Source organism: Mustela nivalis, assembly GCF_964662115.1.
Source record: "Mustela nivalis genome assembly, chromosome: 6".
Taxonomy (NCBI): domain Eukaryota; kingdom Metazoa; phylum Chordata; class Mammalia; order Carnivora; family Mustelidae; genus Mustela; species Mustela nivalis.
In genome coordinates this window covers 91119264-91145831 of record NC_139025.1, presented here as the reverse complement: position 1 = coordinate 91145831, position 26568 = coordinate 91119264, and the positions used below count along the sequence as shown (strand labels likewise).

General features: G+C 35.1%; 1 protein-coding gene across 1 annotated transcript in view; it reads right to left on the bottom strand.

Annotated features, from left to right (window-relative positions):
• AQR (aquarius intron-binding spliceosomal factor) overlaps positions 1-26568 on the bottom strand; it is a 101957-nt gene that overhangs the window by 3134 nt on the left and 72255 nt on the right. Inside the window, exons 24-34 of the mRNA XM_082734290.1 lie at positions 25057-25167; positions 22148-22257; positions 19091-19226; positions 16761-16970; positions 15019-15156; positions 11024-11095; positions 9796-9983; positions 8979-9150; positions 6634-6804; positions 2792-2877; positions 1304-1478 (exon numbers count right to left, since the gene is read on the bottom strand). Coding sequence (XP_082590416.1) covers positions 1304-1478; positions 2792-2877; positions 6634-6804; positions 8979-9150; positions 9796-9983; positions 11024-11095; positions 15019-15156; positions 16761-16970; positions 19091-19226; positions 22148-22257; positions 25057-25167 — 1569 coding nt within the window. The remainder of the gene's footprint in view (positions 1-1303; positions 1479-2791; positions 2878-6633; positions 6805-8978; positions 9151-9795; positions 9984-11023; positions 11096-15018; positions 15157-16760; positions 16971-19090; positions 19227-22147; positions 22258-25056; positions 25168-26568) is intronic.

Here is a 26568-nt window from a genome sequence, read left to right as displayed (position 1 = left end):
GAAGATAGGGAGCTGCTCCTAGCCCTTAGCACCCCAGGTATCGGATAAAGCACTGGCTTTCAAGCCTTCTGTTCACTGGCACTCCCTGACCTCCATGTGCCCCCAGATACGTCCCTGCGGCCTCTGCATAAGAAGGCTGTGCCTCAGACCTTGTGTTAGGAGCCTGCTTGTGTAATAATCAGCCCACAAAAGATTGAGAAACGCAGGGCTACAGGATCATGTCCAGACCTCGGAGGCTGACACTGAAGGCTTCACAGGGCCCCACCTCATCTTATCATTCCACCCTTATCCCTCTATTCCTGCAGAGAGGCACTTCCAAGGAAAAAAAAAGTTTAAAAAAATGTACTCAGCCTTATAAAACAAACACACATAATTTCATCTTTTTCTTCAGAGGGAGGGAAAGAAGTGTACTGTGAACATTTAAAACAGCTTTATTGGGGGAAATTGGAGGGGAGATGAGAGATTGGGTGAGCCTGGTGGGTTTTAAGGAGGGCACGTATTGTATGGAGCACTGGGTATGGTGCGTAAACAATGAATTCTGGAATACTAAAAAGAAATTTAAAAAATAAGTAAAAATAAAAAAAAAAAACCAGCTTTATTTAAAATCTAAATGGACCTCTAAGACACTGCATTAAAAATGCAAAGCCCCAAAGTCACAACCTAAAGATTAGCATGCTAACCTTTATGAAAGAAAGAAAGAAAACAATATAAGAAAATAAGTATTTGCTTTTTTATGCAAAAGAAATATAGGGCCTGGGGTAGGGGGTGGAAAGGGGGGGCAAGGAGGACAGACAGGGAAAGGGTACAAGGATAAGGAGGGAGGGCAGAGGCACTTCTGAGTAGGTCCTTTGTTGCTGTGCCCTCCTATGTCCTCTGAAGTGTAGGTTTCTTCAGGGTTCTCTAACAGCTAAGCCATTTATTACTCTGTCATCAATTAGTTAAGTTCTCCCTGAAAAGCTGAACAGAGGCAGTAAAGTACATGGATTCTGGAGTCACACTGCCTGGCTTTTTAAAATCTTGGATTCTCCATCTATGAGATGCATGACCAAACTACTTAACTTTGCTAATCCTGTTTCCTCATACATAAAATGGGATTAATAAGGAAGAGCTAATTGCCTGATACATAGTGAGTCTTCAATAAACGTTAGCATGTACTATTATTTTACACAGAAAATTTAATTCAGTTCCACAGTGTAGCGAACGCTCTAAACCACTGATGGGACTGATCTACGCAATGCTGTTCCTAGCTACTGGGATCACCTACTGGAGAGTGCTGCTCTATACAATGAAGAAGCAGGCCTACCTTTCTACTGGTTGGGAAAGGTTCTGTCGGAATAATATGCAAATGAAGTGGACGGGCAGTAAGCTGGCTGAAAGCTGGAGTTAGTTCAAAACAGTTCTGGAAGAGGGATACTCTTGCGAAGATATATAGTCCAAGTCTGGCTCTAGACATGGCCACCACTAAGCGACGGACATCCCTTTGGGAAACAAAATTAGCACAGTTCAAGATTAATAACATTTGTATGCAGCTTTTCTTCTTCTTTGTTTTGTTTTTGTTTTTACTTATTCTACTAAATATCCCTGTTAAGCTATGGCAATAAAAAGTTAAGCGTCTTAAAAACTGAAATTCAGAATAAACATTAAGTTAATATCAAGTGATTAGTTAAACCAAGTAAAGTTACTGCTTTATCACTAAACTCTATGTTCATGTTTTTGTTTTTGTGGGGAGGAGGGGAATCATGACTAATGCACTGATTTAAAGTAGCTACATTAGAATTATGGAACACGAAGTCAAGTCATTAAGTGTGAAAAAGGCAAAAGCATGACACAGTAAGAAAAAGGATGGGGAGGGGACGAGGCATTATTCGTATATTCACACTGTGAGTTTTGGGAGATTTTAATTATGTAAATCATAATGATGCCCCATTCAAACAGCAGCTATAAATCTTAATGCGGAAAAGGAAATGCTTTTTAGAAAAGTTTGTCTCCAAATACATGTTTGGTAAGTAAGCAAAAACAAACTATTTTAGAATGCAATAGTTTTGAAACAATTTCTCAAAACATTACATCTTTGTTTACTCTTACATAAAAGTTATCAGTTTGATGCAACTTGATCACTGGGCTAAGCTCCAAATAGATTTTGACTTAATGACAACATTATGAGAGCTTGGAGAGAGCTTAGAGACTTTTCTCTTTATATCTACCAAATAAAATAATAAAACAAACTCTCATTAGTTTTGTTAGTAAGTCGTATGAGATGAAGGTTTATATAAAACCGAACGGCTGCTTTGTAATAAGAATATATTATTCCCATAAATCTCTAGCACATAAATACATCACAATAAATGATAAAAATAGATTATTGTTTGTTTTGACAGTTCTTAATCCGGGGAGAACAAATGGTTTCTTTATTTTCTAATGGTGAAGCTGAAAGACTGCGTGGGAAAAAAAAGTCAGAAATCCTGTGCAATGAAAAATGTACTCTGAAGACTCCTTTTACCATCTTACCTTTTTAAATTTCTGACACTGCTTCCAACAAATATAAGATACTAAGATTTTCTAATAAAATCCTATCTCTGAGTGTTACTGAAGACTAAAAAGTAAATGTACTAAAATATTTAAGATTGAAAAAATTCAGAAGCAATGACAATAGTACACTCTGCAAGAATCTGATATTGTTATACTCCAACAAAAAGCTTGCCAAGCCAAATGCTGCCATAACAATTAATAAGAAGTTCAAAATTGAAGCAGATAATAAATTTCAATAATATTGAAAGTTTTCTTTATGTACCTCAGATGGCCCACTGCCCTGGTTCTTACTAGAGAAAGGAGAATATAATCATTCTGTTGACCTTGAAATCTGTCAACAGTTGTCACCTAGGAAGAAAAAATGGGAAATAAGGTATATTTTCAAAAGTACAATAAATAAAACTCTAGAAAGAGAATTTAAATAATATTTCAAAAATAAAAATCTTATAATTAAGATAGTCAACCTAAAAAGGAAACATGATCATATACTTGGAACTGACAAAACCAATTAATGAACACAAAGAAATAAACCTTAGTAACCAGATTAGGCTATGTTCCTGTTATTACACTTATAGCACTGATCTTTACCTCTGCTGACAACCAAATTACTATCTATAGAATAAACAGTCTTCTCCTACTAGACTGCTCAACACGTTGGACGCAGGGACCTGGTATCCCAGTTTGATGCCCAGCAGTATAACTCAGTATGCTCACTTATTATTTGATATATTCTTAGTTCTCATGGATAGCACCTTCTGACACACAAAAAATAAGTAATTTTCATAGCACTTTTTATTCACTTTGAAACTATATATACAATTAGGAAAGTTCATGCAAGTTTTAGTCTAATACTGGCACTCAGGCATTTATTTCTTTTTCACTAATCCAACAAAAAAAAGTGCTTATCTGCATAAGCTATAATTCACGGTCCATACCTTTAGGAATTTTACAAAGCATTTCTTTTCAATCAACTTCACAGAAGTATAATTTACATGTAATAAAATGCATTCACTTGAAGTATCTACTTTGATAAATTCTGACAATAAATGCTCCTAGATAAGCACCACAATGAAGATTTCCATTACCTCAGGCCCCTTTGTAGTCAAAACTGTATCCCTAAGCCCTGGGCAAACACTGATCTGCTTTCTGTCACTATAGATTACTTTCTGCCGGGCTAAAATTCCTTAAAAATTGAATCATATACTTTTTTTGTTTGGCTTCTTTCACTGGGCATGTTTTTGAAATTCATCCATCTGTTGTGTCCATTAGAAGTTCATACCTTTTGCCTGCTGAATAGTATTCCAATGAACAATATTCCACACTTGATTATCTATTTACCCATTCATGTCATCTAGATTGTTTCTGGTTGGGGCTTTTTTGTTTTAAAAATTGATTTCAGTGTAGTCAACATACAGTGTTATTTTAGTTTCAGGTGTACAGTACAGTGTTTCAGCAATTCTACACTTCACCTGATACTTGTCATGGCAGGTGTACTCCCTAATCCGCATCACCTAGTTCACCCAACCCACCATACTCCTCCCCATCAGTTTGTTCTGTGTAACTGAGTGTTTCTTAATTTGTCTTTTTGCCCCTTTGATCATGTTTCATTTTTTAAATTCCACATCAGTGAAATCATACGGCATTTGTCTTTCTCTGACTTATTTTTCTTAGCATTATACTCTCTAGCTCCATCCATGTTGTTGCAAATGGCAGGATTTCATTTTAAATGGCTGAATGATATTCCATTGTGTGTGCATGCATATATACATACACATATACATGCACACACACACACACACACACACACACACATATCTCACATCTACTTTACTCATTTATCAATCGGACACTTGACCTGCTTCCATAAGTTGGCTACTGTAGATAATGCTGCTATAAACATAGGAGTGTGTGTACTGCTTTGAATTAGTGCTTTTGTATTCTTTGCTGGGTCAAAGAGTAGATCTATTTTTAACTTTTTGAGGAACCGCCATACTGTTTTCCACAGTGGCTGTAGCAGTTTGCATTTGGTTTGGGGCTATCTTGAATAAAGCTACAATTCATAGTATAAGTATTTTTGTGGACATTATGTTTTCACTGCTCTTGAATAAATATCTAAGAGTGAAACTGCTGAATTGTACAGTAAGTGTGTTTAACTTCATGAGAAACTGTCAAGCTGTTTTCCAAAGGTGCTGTACCACTCTGCACATTCACTAGCATTGTTCTAGATTCAGATTCCAGTTGCTCCACATCCCTGCCAACAACCGGTATTGGCACTGTGAATCTTGTCAATTTTAGCCAACCTATTTGGTGTGCAGTATACCTCATTATAGTTTTAATCTGTATTCTCCTGACACAAAGAATGATGGTAAGCACTTTGCATGTGCTTATTGGACATTCCTATATCTTCTCCTGCGAAGTGACTATTCGTTTGCCAATTCTGTATTGGGCTGTCTTTATTTAACAATGACTGTTACAGAAGTTTGTATATTTTGGATTTTAGTCTTTTGCTCTTATGTGGGGATATATTCCCTGGAAATTTCTGTTGCCAACCCGACTACGTGGAGAGCTTGTCTGGGAACTGGGCTCACACACTCAGGATGGCAAAGGAGGAAGATGAAATGAACACCCTGGTCTTTGATACACCATGGAGTCACTCTGTAACCCAGTCCTGGAACCATTTCACTTTTGTCTTCTTGTTATGAGATGGGGGGTGGGGAGACTTTCCTTCATTATTTAAGTTTTTCTGTTATAAATAAAAGGACTCAGATACTGAGGTTCTTCTACTTTTAAGCTGTCTCCATTTCAAAGTTACTAGTTTCTCATTTGCACTTTCTATGTGGAGTGTTCAGTATGTCCTTGTACTCCTTTCAACTTTGTCTCCATTTCTGTGTTTTTATTTTCTTCCAGCTCACGTTTCATCTCTTCCTGAGTTATTAAATTTCTCTGCTTTGTAGCCTTCCCCAACAGAAATGGTTACTTCATTAAGCATTTTAAAATTCACAGCCAAATGTGTATTCAAAGTTTTCATCTGTTCCAGACCAACATGTTTTTGAAGCAAATGTCTTGTCGGTATGTTCTGATGTCCTCCTTTTTTTCCTATATAAATTGAGCTCGTGCTAGGTTCCTTTTTCTACTTCATCACTGAATAAGTGGTTTCTTAGATTAGCTACATGCCAGCTACATGCCTCTGCTACTGTAGAGACAAGTCTGCTTTTGGGGGAGCATGGCTCTGCTTCTTTGAACCAGTTAGGGACCAGGAAGGCTCCTGTTCACCCCAATTTCATACCCACTGTTCTGTAACAGGAACATGGCTCTTGTGTGTCAGAGTATGCCACTCACCTTCAGAAAGTGTTTCCACTGGTACTTTCAAGCCTGGTCCTCAAATTCTCTTCTTCCTAATTTTCTCCTTGATCTTAGTCCTCTGATTTGTGTCATCTCACTAAAAATATCATTTGCCCTTCCCTCCTCCCATTTTCCTGCTATTCTTGGATGATTTCCAAGAAAAAGTGAAAGAGCTTCTATACAGCCATGTTTACAACCAGTCTTAATTTCATCATTAGTAATACAGTTGTTATTCTAAACTTTCAGCCTTTTATTGAAATAATCAAGCATCGTATTTGATACTACTCCATATGACACAAAAAATAAAAGTATAAAAAAATAATCCTCAGGTCCAAAGGTACTCTACAATCTTCCCTTATTCTCAAGAAAAAACACTCTCCCACACATACCAATAAAACAGTACAAATTATACCTTTGAAAAATAATTTTAAAAAGCTACAATCCTACTGTAACAGTACATAAATAATGTAATTTTATTATCCTTCATTTTACCAACAAAAAGTTTCAGGATCATTTACTTCTGATTACCATCAACAAAATCTCCAATGTGGTAGTTGAGACAGAAGTTCATAGTAAACCAATAACACTGTCAGACAGGACTGCTAGAGAATTATTTATAGCTCCTATTATTTTATTTTCTTATGTCTTAAAAGGAGATAGCAAAGAGACAAAGTAGAACAATATAAATAACTTGTAATAAATAAAATTTTCCCATCTTGCCAACATGATGAATAACAGAACATATCATATTCACAAAATTACCTTATTTGGTCTTCCAATCAATGGATTGCTTCCACATCGTCTATTGATTATGTCACGAATAAGATGCTTTTGCCCATTATATGTTGTTAGAATACTGATCTTATCAGCAGGATAACCAAGTAAACACATATACATAAAAAGTGCCACCACATATTCTGCTTCTCCAAGATTCTGTAGTGTAAAAATGACAAGATTATGCATTTATTTCCTTTTTCAATTTTGTAGAAAGAATGAGTAAGTGGCACAACTGTTCATTTATCACACCTCAAGAAGTGAAGTCAACTTGGACAAATGAACACCTTTCATAAAACTAAGGAATAATCCTATCCTAGGTTAACACTGATAAATAAAAAGAGTATCTGGTAATTACTTCTCTTTGACACTTATAATGTATTAGCAACATATGGACTCATCATAAAATAAAAGTTACCAACTTAAAGGCTTAATATTTCTAGGTCCACAACAGTCTTAATACAGATCAATAATATTCTGCTGCAGTGTACTGCAACTGTAGGTATAAAAGAAACACTACTACAAAGAAGCAAGGTCACCGACTAAGAAGCCGAGTAGAAAATCCAGTCTAATAGCGTATGTATCTAGCCGTACTGCAGTGCACTCTCAATGTTGGGGCAATGTTTTTTTCTTTTTCCTCACACTTCTTAGTATTTTTTGTGTTTGTTCTCTCCTAATAGAGAGACCACTTTAAGTGGGAAGAGGATGTGGTCTCAAATTGGTGGGTCTGGCTTATGTTTATGCTTAGCTGAATCTGAAAGTGTGGAAGTGCACACAAGGCTGCTCTGTCCAGTACAGTAGAGACTAAATTAGAAGCATTAGATGAGAGAAGAAAGTAAAACAAGAATATAAAACATAACATGAATCAAAAAAGAAAGACAAGAAGCTGGTTTTCATTTAAAGGCAAAAGTACCATTCAGGAACACCTTTAGAAAAATCATTTATATTCTAGTTCTTGGTGATACTCTCACAGCCCGAGTTACCTCTTCCATTTAACTTTTCTAGTTCTTTGGAAGACAGGAGAGAAAAGCAGCTACATGTGTATGAATTTTTCCACTGTCTACTGATAGCAAACTAACTTTAAGTGTTAGTTCTACTAGTATAGATAAAGAAACAATCAACCAACCAACCTTTTGGTGTATATGCTGCTGGATCTTTTTATGTAGATTATCTGTATAAACTTCCATGTTTTGCTGTACCTCTTAAAAAATAAAATTGGGACAGGGCGCTTGGGTGCCTCAGTCTGTTAAGCATCTGACTCTTGATGTCATCTTGGGTCATGATCTCAGGGTTGTAGGATCAAGCCCTGTGTTGGGCTCCATGCTCAGGGGGGAGTTTGCTTGAGATTCTCTCTCTCCCTCTCCCTCTGCAGCCCATACTCCCCCACCTTCACTCTCTTTCTCTCAAATAAATAAATAAGTAAATCTTAAAAAAAAAAAAAAAAAAGGACCCTATATATTTTACAACCTAGTTTTTTTTTTCATTTAATATAGCATAAACGTTTTTCTTGTCAGTAAATGAAGTTATAATGTTATCGTACTTAATGTCTATTCATTATACGGAATAGGTACTAATGTAATTAACCCCTACTGACAGATCCTTTGGTTGTTTTCTCATTTTTAAAATAATATGCGGTAAAAGAAAAAGATCTGATAGACATTTCAGTATATAAGTCCTTGCAAACTTGCCCATTTATTTTTTTAGGATAAATTCTTCAGAGTTAGGACACTGCTTTTAATACATACTGACAATCTGTTCACCAAATTGCTTTCCTTCTAGCATTGCATGAGTATAAAATTTCCCTAAACCTACTCCACACTGAGAATTATCAGAGGTGAATATACACTCTAGTGACTTTTACTTGCTACAAATCTTTTTTTGTGAACTGCATATTCTTATCCTTATTGCATTTTTCTGTTGGGGTGTTATTTTAAAAAGTGATTTATTGGAGTTCTGTATATATATATATTCAGAATTCAACCCACTGTTAAATCTTGGAAATAAATTTTGGTCTCAATCAACATTCTTCTTTATGATTTCTGCTTTTGGTAATGAGCTTAAGACCTCTGTCACCCTAACGTTATCTATTATAAATATATATATACTATATATGTATATATTAAATCACTATCTTCTTCTTTCTAGTGTGTTTACAGTTTCTCTTCTTTGGTGTACATATCTTGAATCTACCTGAAACAGAATTTTGTGTTGTGTGTGAGGTGGCAACTTAATTCTGTTTTTTCAGTGGCTAGTCAAATGGTTCAAGAGCACTGATTTGGGTAGTAATTCAGCTAGTTAATGCAAAATAAACATAAGTTTTACGTTTTTCTTACCTGATAAAAGTAAGGATTAGGTTCAGACTCTCCTACTCCTTGAAAATCTTCCACATTGATGAGCTGGAAGTCATAAAGCAAGCCGGCATTTGCTGTACTAAACTCTGGCAAGAGCTGCACGTGGGGAAGATTTCCCAGATTCTTGTATCTCCAGTTGTAGAGGTTACATAAGCTTTCCAAAGATAAAAAGCCCCCCAAACAGGAAATATTAGTGACGCAAAATTTGGATTCCTAAGAGGGTGTGTACTTCCTTTAAATTTTCACGTTTAACTATTTTGCACTCATCTTTTTAGCAATAATCCTTTTTTAACTTGTCTTCCTGCTTTAAGTAACCAAAGGTCAGCAGACTTGATGATATTATAGAAATGAAACTATTTGTTTTATGAGGTAAATGCTCATTTACTCCTTAAATAAAAAAAATCAGGGAAGTCTGTAAACTGAGGAATACTTTGAGGTAATTATGAGAGAGAGCCTATACACTTAATATAAGTAAGAACTGGTGTTTTTTTCTCTTGTTCACCTTTTGTTTTAGATTTCAAAATGATATTAACTGTATATCTTCTGGGGACATGAAGAAAGGGCAAGGGACAGTGAAAAGAAGCTTTGGTTTACAACTCACGTAAATTAGTATCAGTGAATTAAGTGTAGGAAATAAGTTATTCATACCCCATGCACAAGGCAATACAGCTGCTTTCAGATTTGTAGATGGCAGGTTCCTAGATGCAGAGAATTCTTGAGTCTCCACTAAACATACTATCAAACAGTTGGATCATGGAGCTGGGGGTCCTTAAATAGGGAGTACTTAAGGCTCCTTTACCTTGCCCTGGCTCTTCCTTGAGCGTCAAGATCTACAGTAGGAACTCCAACCCGGACAAAGCGAGTGAAAAGAGATTGCTCCATGTTTGAATACTTCTGAAAGGCCATATTCTTAATGACTGGAGGTAACTGGTGATGATCACCAATCATAATCCAGCGTTTCAGTCGGCTAAAACCATCTTGAGGATTCTAGAAATGAAATGTGAGGAGATGACAAAAATACTCTGATTAATATATTGTTCTGTTAGTCTATAACCAATTGCTCAAGAGTCCTGCTATTTAAAAAACAGCTTACTAATTCTCATTCACCAGTTCCACAGAGAGGAATCTGGAAAGTTTATAGAATGACTTGTGAACCACAAACAGGTGCTATCACCCTTGTGACTGACAGTGGGTGAGGGAGGGTGGAGGGATTAGGAAGGCGAGCATGGAATTACCCTACTTTAACAGGTAGGGTAAGCCAAGGGAGGCTCAGGTCAGAATTGGGCAAATGGTGCACAGAAAGAAAAAGATACCCAAGCAATGAAATGGACAGATGTCAAAGTAGATACTCTATATTACAATCATGCCAAGAGCCACACTGAAAATCTACAAAGCAGTAAAAATTATGTCTTTAATTTCCCACACTACTACTTCGATTTGCTACTTTATACATCTTATTCCTTGAAACATACCCTGATAAAACACATTCCAAGTCCCAAATAAGTTGGCTTATAAAACAACTTTTAGATCTATTCTTAAACTGGGAATTCCACATTTTGTTTTTATTCTTCCATAGTAAAGACTATTGTACAACAAAAAACGTTCGTAAACATTGCCATTTCACTCAGAAAAATTAAGGCATAAAATAAAGAAAAGCAATGTACTCAGTGAACATCAAAAACAAGTCTAGAAACAACTCTAACAAAGGAAGAGAAAAAAATAGCTCATCTACCCTCTAGACGGCGTAACAATGTAATTTTCTTGATTAAAATTACTAAGTCTTTTCAAAACTTAAAAGATAAACTATGAATTTTTAAATAGTACTCCCGGAAACAAAACAAACTACTAAATAACCAGTGAATAGATTAAAGGATGTTTATAGGCTTAAAATAGAATAGCAAACATAATGAAGTTAAAGAGAATATGTAATTACGACAATTAGCACCCCAAAACTGTGTAGCTTTTTGACACTGTCCCCCAGAATTCTTCAAACTCTACTTTCCTTGTCTCAGATATCCATCTCTTACCTGTAGAAGAAGAGGTATAAAAGTTTCTATCTCCAGAATCTGAGCAGCCTCTTCCATTAAAATGTTGTCATACTGAGAGATGGAGAAAAAGGAAAGCTTGTCAAAAAGACAGCTTGAAAGACAAAAAAACTACCACCATAACTATAACAACTATCCAAAGAAACCCCAAATAATTTCAGATAAAAATATCATACAAATTATTCAAACAGAAAGTTCATGATTTTTTTATCGTGATGCCCCTGCTTTTCTAGTTCAAGTCTGTTACCTCAGGGAAACCCCTGAATATGTAATTTTACCTTGAAGTGATCTCCTACATAACATTTCTTGCATTGCATATCAATTTAGTTATTTTCAGTTCAGTTCATTAAGTTCTACATAAGCAAGAATGAATTTATGATTATATATGAGGTCATTTCCATTGGTATTCTTACCCCAGGTAGTAGTTTGGGGTACTTTTTTCCCCCTTATGACTCCTACCCAGCACTTGACAATCTACCACTGTTTTACCCCTGGCATTCAATGTGTCATCAAAGCATGCAATTTTATTTCAGAACTCTCTCACCATTTCTACTACCACCACCACTAAATTCCAAGCCACCGCTCTACTACCAGAAATCTCTTTTACTAGCCCCTCCCTGGCTTGCCTCTCCTAAACCACTGATACAACAGGCATCAGCTCAACTGGTTTCAAACCCTTCACTGGCTTCCAATTATCTTAGGAAAAAGAGCCTTGAACAAGGCCTGTAATAGCTGTATTAATCAGGCCTATATTCAATTTGACCCATCTTCCTCTCCTCCCTTAAATGCCACCTTATGCCTTACTAATTAAGCTTCAACCACGTTGACATATTTCATTTTCTTAGAACTGGCAACACCATTCTGGCCTTAGGCGCTCTATAATACCATTCACTCTTCATTTTTTGTCTGCTTGGCTCTTCCTCATTCTTAAAGTACCTGCTTAAAACCCATTTTATCCATGTCTTCTCTGACCTCCCAGGTTAAACATGATTTCACAGAACTCTCTTCCTTTGTCTCACAGGACATTACAATTTGTAATTCTATCTGTATATTGACTTGTTTGATGCCTGCATCCTTCCACTATCCCAGCTTCCAGTAACATCAGGCACTGCACATTTATAAAATAATAAAAAATCAAGTCTTTCTCCAACATTAAGAAATTTCATTCTTTTTTGATGATTACTGCTCTCCCATCTGCTCAATTCTCTTTTAGATCTATTCTCAACATGTTTTCCTTCCCCTCCACTTCTAATTCTGTTTGTTACTTAGTGTGACATCCTCTTCCTTTGCTTATTGGTAAAATACCTTCTTTGAGAATCACTAAATACAAATTACAGTTCCTCTGTTTTGTGTTTTTGAAGTTTTCTACTCTTATTTTGTCTCCTTGGAAGGTAGAAGGTAGGAGCATATTTACTCTTTATGCTTAATTAACTCTGTCTTTTATTTATTTCATTACGATTTTTTTTTTTTTTCAATTTCAGCCATCCTGCCAGGGTGCCCTATTCACTCTGTTTTTTAAATGAATTGTTTACATACACTGTAATTTCTGTGCTACTCATTTTTACCAAACTATGCTTGTATTTGTTTGTCTAAGACAAGTAGCTGACATGAATTTCAACTAGACATCCAATGATGAAAGTTAAGGTTCAATTCTGTACTGTTTCTTACTGAACATACCTAGAGGTATGTGGATAGGTGTCTTTTCTAGCTCTATCTGATGCTGAATTTCCCTATTACAAGTATTAATTAGGTCATCTCGGTGGAAGATTAGGAGGAGGAGTTCTAAGATCCACATTTTCTCACAAGTCCCTGTGTGGACTCAGAGGATAATAGACATGATACGCAAAACAGAGTGGGAGCAGCTCAAGATGGTTTCAAGAGCCTGCTTTCTGAAAAACAACTCTGAAAATCTAATGCAAATTAACTTACAAAAAATGTATATGTATAGATTCTGCTTTTTAAAAGGCTATTTTAATCACAAAGCAAAATTATGAAATAACCATATTGGGCACATTAAGGAAAGAAAAGAGCACATGACTGTGCATGCATGTCTCCCTGGGGATGGCACAGGGTCAAAAGACAATGTCGAAAAAGCAGATTGATTGATTTGATTGATTTTATAAAGACTTTATTTATTTTTTTGACAAACAGAGAGAGAGAGAGAGAGAGCATGCATAAGCAGAGGGAGCGGCAGGGAGAGGGAGAAGCAGGCTTCCTGTTGTGCAGGGAGCATGGCTCAATCCTAGGACCCTGGGATCATGACCGGAGCTTAAGACTGACGCTTAACCGACTGTGCCACCCAGGCACCCCTGAATGCAAATTTAACATTCTTTATTGATACAGATAAAAAGAACACAGAAAATACTGAAAGTTGAAAGAATGGCTGATCAGGGGAGTAGGGGACTGAACTTCTCCAGGTGAAGTAGCTCTACAAGTTTTTTAAATACTTAAACCAGATACAGGGGAAGTTTGACGAAAATAAAACCTCAAAATTAAAAATATAAAAGATCTAAGGACTACTATCAGCGCTTATACTAACTATATATGTATAGCACCATGTAAGCAAATGATTAATCAAAGTTTGATAGGGTCCAAGTACTGTTTTTTTTTAGAATACACATGTGAGGAGTGCCTGGGTGGCTCAGCTGGTTGGGCAACTGCTTTTGGCTCAGGTCATGATCCTGGAGTCTCAGGACTGAGTCCCACAAAGGGTTCCCTGCTTGGCAGGGAGTCTGCTCTCCCTCTGACCTCTCCCCTCTCATGCTCTCTCTCTCAAATAAATAGTCTTAAAAAAAAATGTGCATGTGAAAAAGCTGCACATCATAAAATATTAATTATGATTGTATCATTTCCCTTATTAAACTGATATGATTTAATATCAAATACAAAGCATATTTTATGTCAGTCCCAAGAACAAAGTATTTAGATGAAAATTCTCACTAATAATTTGCAAAAGGGTAATTCACACCACTAGCACAAGTTCACAGTACCTTTTAATAAAATTATCGTGCTTGTGCTAACCTTGCAGCTGAGGAACCTTCAGTCTAAGATAGCAACTATTCTATCACCTTGAATTTATTTAGCACTTATCCTCCAGTGAGCTCACATTTAAAAATTGTCAGTCACTTTCATTAACAACAAATGCTTAATGTTAACTCTGAATTCAAACCAGTACTCAAACCCTATTTTAAACACAGATAAACCAACTGCAGCAAAGTTAAATGATTTTGCATTAAAGTCAGAGTTTAGGCCAGTATCACTAGCAAAGTTATAAAGAGCCTACAAATTCAAATTTACTGCTTATTTATTACATTCCATTTTAAACAAGTCATAGGTTATCAAGGCTATGGTGCCCATTAGCTCTTGTGTCTTTTTCATATGATGTAATCATTTTACTATCTCATCTACAGTCTTATAAGAGTACTCCATATCCTCATATGGAAGGCTTTCCATCTACTGATTGAACAAATTAGTGGGAGTGGCTGTGCATTTAAAATATGAACAAGGTAAGCATATAAATGTCTAATAAGTGAAAAACACTGTCAATTTTTTTAAATAGTTTTTAGTTATATTTGGAGATCTTTTTAACACAGTGAAAAATCAATTTACCTTAACAAATATTAGAATTCTTTTAGACAATCATATGGTTATGTTATTTAATGGACATACAACTGATAAACAGACTCAGAAAAATCAGATTTATATTTCACTAATCATATAAACATCAGAGATTACCATCACTTTCAGAAAAGACATTTTTAAGTAATTAGAAATGTGAACTTCAGTAAGAGGTAAGCCAGTCTTCAAGGGAAATGGCCTTGGTAAAGGAAGGAAAGGAAAAGAAAAGGAAAATTTAAATAAAAAAAAAAAAAATTAAAAAAAAAAAAAAAGAAAAAGTCAAGAAAAGAAAAGGAGAGGAAAGAGAAATCTAATAGCTGACAGCTGATCAACTGAGGAATGAAACTCTAAGTCCCCACCTTGAAACCTAGCTTGACTAAATCATGTCGCTTTAAGGCAGCATGAGTACATGTCATAGCAATGATTTTGGCTTCTTTCACCAGAAGGTATTTAGATCTGTCCAGTCCACTTCGAAGCAGTTCAGAGGCTCTGAATTCCTATGGGATTGGGGGTCAGGGAGAGAGTATTTTAGGAAAATAAACACGTTTCATGCATAAATTCACATAATCCAGTTTATCAGATTTAATTCCTAATTAATTAATATAAATATATCACAAACTAAGCCTAATGAATTACAATTCTGTTCATTATTAATTAGGTACTAATTGAGTTCATATAATAACTGACACTGAAGCTATAATTTGGACCGTTTTTTGTAGAAGGTAAAATATTGACAGTTATTAATAAGAATACAGAATAAAATATCTATCACCACAGTATCTACTCAAGGTCCCTCCACAAAAACAGAAACTTTTTCAAGTATTCATAACAAAGGAAATTTAATGCAGGGGGTCTGGTTTCACAGGTGACAAAGGAGCACAAAAACGAGCCAGGGAATGAATGGTTGAGGCAACCCAGAGATTAGCAATAGCAGGAAGTTTGACCATTCCTAGGCTAGAACAGAGAAGAGAAGGAGGCAGTGTTTTCAGAGCCCAGGGACTGGGGTACCAGAACAAGCTACAACAACAATCATAGCAAGCCAGGCCAACAAAAATTGGGGCCATAAAAGAGATGAAACCCAAGACAACTGATGGAGAAATATCCTAGCTTCTCTATTCCTGTCACATTTTTATTGGCTAAACCCAGCCAGAAGTCAGCTAATATGGGAGGCCAGGAAATTAAACCTCCAAGGATCAGCTCCACCTCTGACCATGGCAGAGGATCCCCAGAGAGCAGGGTAAAATGATGGACAACAGAGATTAAGTGAGGAGCAAACAAGCCTAAGCAGAGTATCTAATATCAAGTGTTATAAATTCTGAACATTATGCCATACTTTAGATATTTTTAACATTTTTGTTTTCTAAATAATTAAAACATGACAGATACGGGAGAAGTAGTCTGTTTAAATCTCTCCCTACCCCTCCCAAGACAACTACTATTATGAACTAAATGTTTTTATTCTTTTACTTTGTTTCTATAATCATGAACATACTCTAATATTATTGTTTTATAGGTCCTAAAATTTTATTTATTATTATACTATATATTTATTATTCTGTACCTACATCTATCCACCTACCCCCTACCTAAACCATACATCAATATTTACTGAACATATACTATGTGAAGTAGAGATATCATCTTATCTAAAAGGTATAAAGACAAAACAGATACGGTCATTGCCCCTCTTACCTGGAATAATCCTAAATCATCTTACTTAGGAATCTGAGCCTGAATGTGATCCCTTTATGAGGCTGCTATAGTCCTCCAATGATGTTTTCCATCATTTGGAAGTGGCATTCTCAGATTCCAATTCAAAGAAACACTGTTGAATCTCTTGAGGGAAGCATTCCTTTCTTAAATGCTAAGCCTTTTACACCAGAAAAGTCAAGAGCAATGGGGATTGAATTTAAACCTTAATTTTTACTCAGTCTTGAACTAAAACTATAAATGTTTTCAATAATCTCACTTAAAAGTAACAATCTGGTTTGTAATGTGAATATTCCATTTTACCTCATTAAAAACAACAACAAAAAAAACCCCAAACAACTAAACTTAAAGCCTTTAAAGTCAAGTTAAAAAAAACTCTGAGAATCCTTACCTCGAGCTGAGTGAAGATTTTCTTAATATGCCTGAAACATCCTTCAGCAATTTCCATGTCTTCTTCGTAAGATCGGCCTTTAAAAATGGGTTGAGGGGCATTTGCAAAGTATTCATGAAAAGGGAAGAAAGTGGAGACTTCCGTAACATCCGGCAGCGTACTACCTTTATTTTTCACTTTGCTGATATATTCTTCCCAACGAGACATGACCTGTGAAACAAAGGGATTTGAGATTAGATTTCTTAGTTAATTATTATGTCTTAAATGATAAAATAAAAAAGAAATCCAGTAAAAATAAGACCTACTAAGTAAAGGGAAAGAAAAAGAAAAGCAATCCCTGACCTAACGGGACTATTTCTTTTTTTTTTTTTTAACAGGACTATTTCTTATCCGAGTCACTGACAGACTGCCTTTTAATAGGTGACTTTTAAGATTATTGAACAAAGGCTCTTTAATCAAAAGCAGAGAAACTAGGGGTGCCTGGGTGGCCCAGTCAGTTAGATGCCCAACTCTTGGTTTCAGCTCAGGTCATGATCTTAGTGTTGTGAGATCCAGCTGGGCTCTGCGCTGGGTATGAACCCCACTTAAGATTTTCTCTCTTCCTCTGCCTCGCTTCCCCACACTGCCCACCATGCTCTCTCTCAAAAGAAAAAATATATGTGTATATATAAGGATAAATAAAAATATAAATAATTTATGAATATACATAAACCAGAAAGAACCTCAGGGTCACCTATGGGACTTTATCTCAGACATTTCAGATTCTCCATGTATACTCAAAACAGTATTACTGATGTTTAAACAACAAACAAACAAAAAAACCCCAATTCTCTGGACAAAGAAATTCTGATATTTTTTTCATTATCTCAGTTTTTCTCCATATACATTAAATCCTACTTTAGCAGCATTTTAGTAAATGCCAACCCTTCTCCTAGACCTTTATGATTTTTCCAATTCTCTTTGGTATATTTACAAAGCACTTCTGTTAAACTGAGTATATATTTGAAAGCTCATTTTATGACTTTTGTGATGTAGTTATCCTGGTACATTTTACTATGCCTCTACCATGCGGTTCCTGCTTAATCTCAATTTTGGTAATTCTCCCAGTCAGGGTTTATTCAAGAGTGGTTCTTAGGCAGAACATCTAAGAGGCTAAATAAAGATGTAGATGATTCCTGGATGCCACCTCCTCCTGAAAGAGAATCTCTGGGGACAGACCTTGACAATTTACTTTTAAAATAACTTTCCCATGTTGAAAATTGTTGATCGGTACCGTGAGGCTCCAAGTTCGTTTTTCTCAAATCGATTACTTAAGCCTCCACAAATTTTTAGATTATTTCTCCTACTTTTAAAGGGAGTTTTCACTGAGAGCCTAGTGATTTTGATTTTGTGCTAAATACACATTTAGGCATGATATTAGCCATTATTCGAAGTTCTAAACTGCCTGAGTCCCATGCAGGCTACTTTGTAAGATGATGTTTATCTTCTCTATGTCATAAGAAACCATGAAATCTGATCATTTTGAATGGAGTGACCTGGTCTGTGTATCCACTTATGAACATACACCTATTCTTTATTTTTATTCTTTTATTTTAACCTTTTGTATTCTTTCTTATACATTTTAAAGTTTCAGTGTTACAATTTGGATTTAAAATACACAAATAGTATGAGTACAAAGTTACATAAAATTCTCCATTATATAATTATGCCTTAAGTTGCTTAAAATTATTAGTAAACCAAATGACTATTAAGGTTTATTTTTGTTCAAATATTTAGTTTTCCACTTCTCAATGATTTTCACACCTAAAAAATTAACCCTAACCAAGCAAAAGCACACCTTTAAATTGAAGTCAAAAGAATTTTTAACTACTCTGAAATCAGTTCTAAAATGTAACTTATTTTTAGAAATTTGAAAGGAGAGTTATGTTTCTCTTCATTAGTTGATTAATATGAATAGAAGTATGTTACAGAATGGTACTTTGTTACCACTGGGTAGCTAGTAAAATTAGTTATATTTCTATAGTAATGAAAACAAAGAGCGAGACTAGAAAATTTGTCAGTAGCAAGAAAGAAAAAGGAAAAGAATTTAAAAAGTAGCAACACTGGCCTTTCAGTGAATGAGTCATCAAGAGAAGCTATTTAGCTAAGAAAATAAAAGATAATAGGGAATACAAACATTTAATAATCACAGATATAGCTCTGGCAACAGCATACATTTTAAACTACTCAACAACAACAACAAAAAAAAACAGGCTTTCAAGAGAATTTTAAGAACCCATCTCAGTGTCCAACTGAAGACCATATGATTTAAAAACTCTGAAATCTCTTACCTGATATAAGAAGAAATAGCCTGCAGTTTCACAAGTATATGAAGCATCTCCAGGAACCCCTAGACTCTTTTGTAATCGTTTAACTTCTTCTAAAAGTTCTATTCTTCGAGCCAGGACATAATTAACTCTTCCATATCTAGACATTTCAATTAAGCAAAAAAGCAAAGTTATGTAATGATGAAACTTATAAGGATACTGTCAGCAAAACATTTGAGGAAATCATAATGAGGTGCCTTAGGTGGCACAGTCAGTTAAGCATCCAACTCTTGGTTTCAGCTCAGGTCATGATCTTGGGATTATGGGACTGAGCCCCTTGTTGGGCTCCATGCTCAGTGCAGAGTCTCCTTGACATCCTCTCTCCCTCTGCCTCCAGCCACTCCCATGCCCCATCTCTCTCTCTCTCTCTCTCAGATAAATAAATATATTTTTTAAAAAACCACAATAGGGGCACCTGGGTGGCTCAGTGGGTTAAAGCCTCTGCCTTCAGCTCAGGTCATGATCTCAGGGTCCTGGGATTGAGCCCCGCATGAGGCTCTCTGCTCAGCAGGGAGCCTGCTTTTCCTCTGTCTCTGCCTGCTGCTCTGCCTATTGTGATCTCTCTCTGTGTCAAATAAATAAATAAAATCTTAAAAAAAAAAAAAAACAAAAAACCAAACAACCATAATAGAAACTATAAATGGGCAAATAGGAAAATAAAGTAGAAAACACTGTTTATATTTAATGTAAATGGTAGTTCTTGGATCAGTGTTGATCTGCAAACATCTTAATGATCTGTGAGGAAGGAAAATCAACTGTATCACTAAATGCAGCATTTAAATAATTTTTGTTTGTTTGTTTTGTTTAAATAACAAGACCTTCACAAAGAGGGAAACAGTACTGTGCATTCTGGTGCTAGTTCATCTTATCACAGACCAAGAATACATAGTTTACAGACTGGCTGCTTTGAATAACCCTGTTTTACATTACAATATAAGTAGATTAGTTCTAAAGGCTTCACAATGTAATTTTAAAATGTATCTGATCATTCTTTGTTGTCTCAGCACGTAGCCTGGCACCTGAACCTAGTAGATTCATAAATACTTGCTGAATAAGTAATAAAACTGAAATTTGAAGAGTACCTGACTCAGAGGCATGTAATTAAGAGAAAAACAGTGAACCAGAACTCTTTCCATAATAAAAAAGTACCTTCTATAACAACCTTTTAACATTAAACAAAAATTAAAATAGTATAAACACAAACACTGCTGTTATCATGTTCAAAGACTTGACAGAGAGAAATCATCTTCTTGAATGCTCTACAGATCAGATATTCACCTCTGAGCCAGCAAGAATGACTGAGAATAAAGGGATATAAGAGAGAGTCTATGTTTAAAGAATTTTCCAACTTAGAAGGATATAAATGTTATACCAGGTAACCTCTTTCTGTTTGCTTATCTAGAGTTGAATGATTTTTCTATAATCAACATTTTGGTAATGAGAAAAAAACTGAAGATGCTTATAAGGAGACCGTAATAAAATACCAAAATTCTTGTGATAAGTGTTAAATTTTAAAAGCAATATGCAATGGAGCTCTGTGTACTATTAATTCCATTATTCCATAAATCTAGTTATACTAAAAAAATTCTTAATTTAAAGAAGCGATGTATACAATTATAAATAATAGCATGTTTACAGATGATTATTAAGAAGAAGACTAACAAAAATTGTCTTGCAGTAGTAGAATTATGGATTTCCTTTCTAGTATCTCACAAAGTTTAAAAAATTTTCTTTAGGGAAAATGATATTACTTTTATTATGAAATGATAATTTCATTTTTTTAATTGTAATTTTTTAATTACAATAAAAGGAGAGAAATTAAAGAATATACCCAACTGAACAAGCTCATACCTACTAATACGACCTGGGGCTTAGCTTATATATCAGAAAGCAAAAAGTATTTTTTTCTTCAGAATCTTGGTATTACCTGAATTCTTTTTACAGCTCTACTTCTGTTTTATTATAATACCTTTGAAAAAAACTATAGATTCTACTGCAGTATAATTATAATTACAGTATTTAGCATTTCACCAGCAACTTTATGTTCACTAAATGCTGGATTATTAAATTTTAGGGTATAGCTCACTTTCGTAAGTTGAATATGAAGAAATATACACAGCAAGAATTCAGAGAACTATCTCTGGCTAACCCCAAATTAAGAATCTAGAGCCCCAAATAACTTAATGTGTGTTGCTCTTGCCCTATGATTTTTTAGAAGCTAACAAATGTTTGGTGAGCTCTGTGATACAGGAACTCAAAATAGATGCAACATAATAATTTAACACTCCTTTAGCTCTTTTGATGTCTATGATCAATTTCGTCAAAGGTCAAGTTTAATAGCCAAAGGCTGTATTAAATATGTGCAGCTGTTTGTTATGATTATTAACTGAAATCATGCTTTCAAAATGGATTTAAATATAAACGAGTGAACTATTATAAAGAAAGTTTGAAGAGAACACCTAAAATGCTAACAGCAGAAAAAATCGGATTTGTAAAATTTTAGTCATTTTATTTCATGTAATGTTGTAATGTTAAAGTCCACCTAAATGGCAATTAAGTATCTGTAATAAGACTTACAACCCCAAAGCTTATACTGTCATTAATCTTCAACTGTGTTTCATTAAATTTATTAATTGATACCTAAAATACACACAAATTAAATGTCTGGATGAAATATGGAGAGGATCAGGTAAACTCATACAGTCTGAGTGGGCAACATTAAAAATTATCTCAATAAATAGAAAACAATCAGCAATATGCAAATTTTAAAAGATGAAAAAGATAACTCTTTACTGAAGTAACTGTATTCTTTAGTAAAAAATGGCATAAACACAAAGAACTGGAATTGAGGGAGACCATGGCCAGACTTTTAGGTCAACTACAAGTAGGTTATGCTAGAACCTTTCAGAATCAAGTTGCATTATTCATGACTCTTGTCTCTTGATGTTTCTTTAATAAAGAAAAAGAGAAGGTTAAAAATTGTTTTGTATATCATTTCAAAACTCATCCTCATTTGCTTACCTGCTGAAATCCTTCTCTGTCTCCAGCTCTTCTTCCCCATGACCAAGACGCAGGAGGTGGCGCTCATCAATGTCTAAAGCCATGATCTTCTCAAACAACTGGTTCAGGGCCTGGAGAATAAAACAAAGAGGATGATGGTGAATTTTAATGAACCAGCAGCTGCTTCAAAAGTAAGAAAAACCAACATTTAGGAGGATAGAAAAGAATGAACATTGCCCAGTCAGAAAAGAATCAACTTCAAAACAGAAACAAGTCTTATGTTAGGGCATTTATAATCTAAATGAAACAGTATTTTTCTTGATTCCTGATATTGTTGCCCACATATATTTTGGTCAACTAATTAACTGAAAACCATAAAAACCATCTAGTCATTAAATCTTTGCTTCTAATTTATGAAAAAAAGAAAGACTTCGGATCAGTTTCTGTCTTCCCCAAATAGTAAGAGTTACTAAAATCATTAATGACCACACCAAGATTTCACTCAATAGAATACCCATGGTTTGCAGAAAACTGAAACATTTTTGTGGTTGGAGGACTCTCAGGTAGTGAGTGTGTGGGTGCAATACATCAAGAGGACCACAGAGTAGAAAGATAAAAAGCTTCATTCAAATCTTAGGCCAAAGGTCTAAAGTTTTCTATACAACAATGAGTAGAGCACTCATTTATTGCACACTATTCTGATGGAAGCCATCTAGAGGTCACTCCTTTCCACCTATGAAATGCTCTTATTTAGGGTTCCCTTAAATCCTAGTATTAATTACCTGACCATTTGTTACAATGTGTTGCAGAAAGGCAAAAGGCAAAAGTTCCATAGTATGGAAAGATAATGTTAATTTTAAAGATATCATTTAAAAGTCAGCCAAACATCTGTCTTAACTACTCTCAATCTAAACCTGCCCATGAAGTCAACATCCAGTCTTATAAATATCCAGGTATAAAATATAAAAACAGATATTCTTTGCTGTCAAAATTCTAGCAGTCAGAGCTCAGATACTGAAGAAATCAATATAAATTTTCAGAAAAAAATTCCCCAGTATCGAAACTCTTGATGTTCTCCATTTAAAACCTGGGATCCAATGGATCAGACCACATGGCATTATTCATTATCCAAAGTCAGGAACCACAGAGATTTAGAGAACAAAAAATACTCCGACACTGCATTCCCAGAAAAAACTGCAAGACTTCATTATGAATTAAATACTGAAGAACTTTTTGCAGTTAAGTATGCAAATGAAGATCACAAAGGAAACAACTGTAAAAAGCCACAAATCAACAATTTAACAGATGTCACTGAGGATGATATGATTATCAAGGGTCATTCATTAGCAAACAATGAAGTCTTCTGTTATATTGGTAAAACAACCTTCTCTGTAATTATACTACACAAATCAATCATAAGTAGAAGATTCTACAGAAAGTTATTATCAAGTTACGACAAAACTAACTAAAAATACTATGTAAAAACAGTAACAGATGAATTACTCTTTATTCATTTTAAGAATCTGGATATAGGTAAGATTTCTACAGATTAAATTTTACTAAGAAGAAGAAAAAAGGCCTTTACATAATTTGTTTCCTTAATTAAGATAAAGCCTAGGTCAACCTTTTCCCCCTGCACAATTTTATTATAATATTGTATTACTGTATACAATATTATTGAACAATCGTATATTATATAATTATATACAATTTAGTACAATATTGTTATTATTGTAGAATAACACACCACCATTACTTAAAAACTTTGAAGATATAAAAACAAGTGAATGAACTGGATATGAATGAGCTGGATAGCATTAATCTTAAAAACCGGTATACTAAAAGTTGATAAATAATAGAGTAAGTGACATTTTGCATTCTAAAAACCCAGATCTGTCAAATTAAAAAAAAAAAAAAACCAACCCAGATCAAATCTTAAGGAAGTGGCCAACTGAAATCACCACTTAGAGAACATAAGTACCTTTGAAGGTTAGACTATGCTGCAAGTTTCATGATGTTCTGAGAGCTGCCTGTCACATTTACAAAAGAGCTAGTGAATGTTAGTTGTCCTACTCATTTCTATGATAGTAACAGCTTTAGAAGAACTACCATAGCACACACATAGATATAAAGATTATTTTTCAGACATTATTTGAGAAAAGTTTGTCTTTATTGCTTTAGTGGTTTATAAATGACTTACGTATTGAATCTACAGCATAAAGTAGTCCTTCCATGTGACACATATTCATATGTAGACCTCATAAGGATATATAACTTAATCCAATGTTAATACTTTTGAGCCTTAGTCTTTTGGTAATATTCATCCTACTAAAGGATAAAAAATGTTACCAGCAGGGCCACCTGGGTGGCTCAGTGGGTTAAAGCCTCTGCCTTTGGCTCAGGTCATGGTCTCGGGGTCCTGGGATCAAGCCCTGCATTGGGCTCTCTGCTCAGTGGGGCCTGCTTCCCCTTCTCTCTCTGCCTGCCTCTCTGCCTACTTGTGATCTCTGTCAAATAAATAAAACCTTAAAAAAAAAAAATGTTACCAGTAATGGTTAATGCTTTCAATCTCAAAGCTTCAGCATAGCATGCAAGATGGTGGGGAGCAATTTAATTTAATCTAAATACCTGACCATACATCCAAGAATTCTTCTTAGCTTTCCCACATTTTGACCCTCTCCATTAGAAATAAAAGATTATTTTTTTTTTCTTAATATAGTCTGGTTATGACCAGTAACAATCCAAGAGTAACTTAACAGCAAACACTATACTCATCAGTCTTTCAGTATTCTGTTGTACCTATGACCAGGTTATCACACAAGCAGAAATCTCCATTGTGCTTTCATTCATCTCCCTCCTTTATCTTGCCTACCATCCACCCTATATATGTGTGTGCACATGCACGCATTCACACACATACACACTCTTACCTGATTAGAATGAGTAACAATCAGAGTTCTCTGCTCTGGGAAATTATGGTAGATGTTGGATATGATCTGGACTGCAACATCTGTTTTACCAGTACCTGGTGGACCCACAACCTAAACAGGAGATGAATACATATCAAACTCCTAATTTATCACATTGTTAGAAAATGGACATTCTAAAACTGAGAGATAAATTTTAAAAATTGCTAGATAAGTTCAATGACAGAATTGACAAGAGAGTGAAGCTGAAGATAGAGCAACAGAAAAACAAGCAGAGAGAAAAGACTGAAAACAAATGAATAAACAGAACCTTGGAATCTATGGGACAATACTAAAAGGTCCAACATTTATGCTACTGAAGTCTTAGAACAAGAGGAAAATTTTATGGTATAGAAAAATATATATGAAGAAATGATGGCTGAAAACTTCTAAAATCTGGCAGAAGACTTAAATCTTAATTAGATTTAAATTAGACTTAATTTAATTTAAATTAGACTTAAATAGATTCAGGAAGCTCAGCAAACTCCAAACAGAATAAACCCAAAGAAATCCAAGCCCAGGGGCACCTGGGTAGCACCAGGGGCAATGGGTTAAGCCTCTGCCTTCAGCTCAGGTCATTATCTCAGGGTCCTGGTATCAAGAACGCACGGGCATGCTCTCTGCTCAGCTGGGAGCCTGCTTCCCTTTCTCTCTGCCTGCCTCTCTGCCTACTTGTGATCTCTGTCAAATAAATAAATAAAATCTTAAAAAAAAAAAAAAAGAAACGAAATCCAAGCCCAGACACATTTTAATTAAATAGGTGAAAACTAAAGAAAAATTCTTAATAGCAACCAGAAAAAAATGAAACATTACATATAGGAAAAGGATGTTTCTAATGACTGTGGGTTTCATTCAGAAACCATTGAAGCCACAAGGAAGTGGAGTAACATTTTAGAAGTTCTGAAAGGAAAGTACTCCACAGAATTCTATGTCCAGTGAAAGTGTCTTTACAGAATGAAGATGATTTAGAGACATTCTCACAAGAAAAAAAAACAAAGATAATTCACTGTTAACAGACCTACTCTTAAAAGTGGTAAGCGTTCTTCAGACAGAAAGGAAGTGATAGCAGAGCAAACTTAAAACTCCAGGAATGAAAGATGAATGGCCAATTTATAATAGATTTTTCTTCTCTAGAGTTCCTTAAATGTTTGACTTTGTGGGGAGTCTGGGTGGCTCAGTGTTGAGTGTCCAACTCTTGATTTTGGCTCAGGATACGATCACAGGATTCTGAGATGGAGCCCTATGTCAGGCTCTGCACACAGCACAGAGTCTGCTTGAGACTCTTTCTCCCTCTCCCTCTGCCACTCCCCCTGTTTGCATGCACATGCATGCTCTCCCTCTCAAATAAATAAATTTATAAGTAGACTGAAAAATTAATAAATCTAAACATATTAATTGCATTTAATGTAAATGGTCTAAACACATCAATTAAAAGACAGAGATTGTCAGAACGAAGGAGGTAACATACTTCAACTA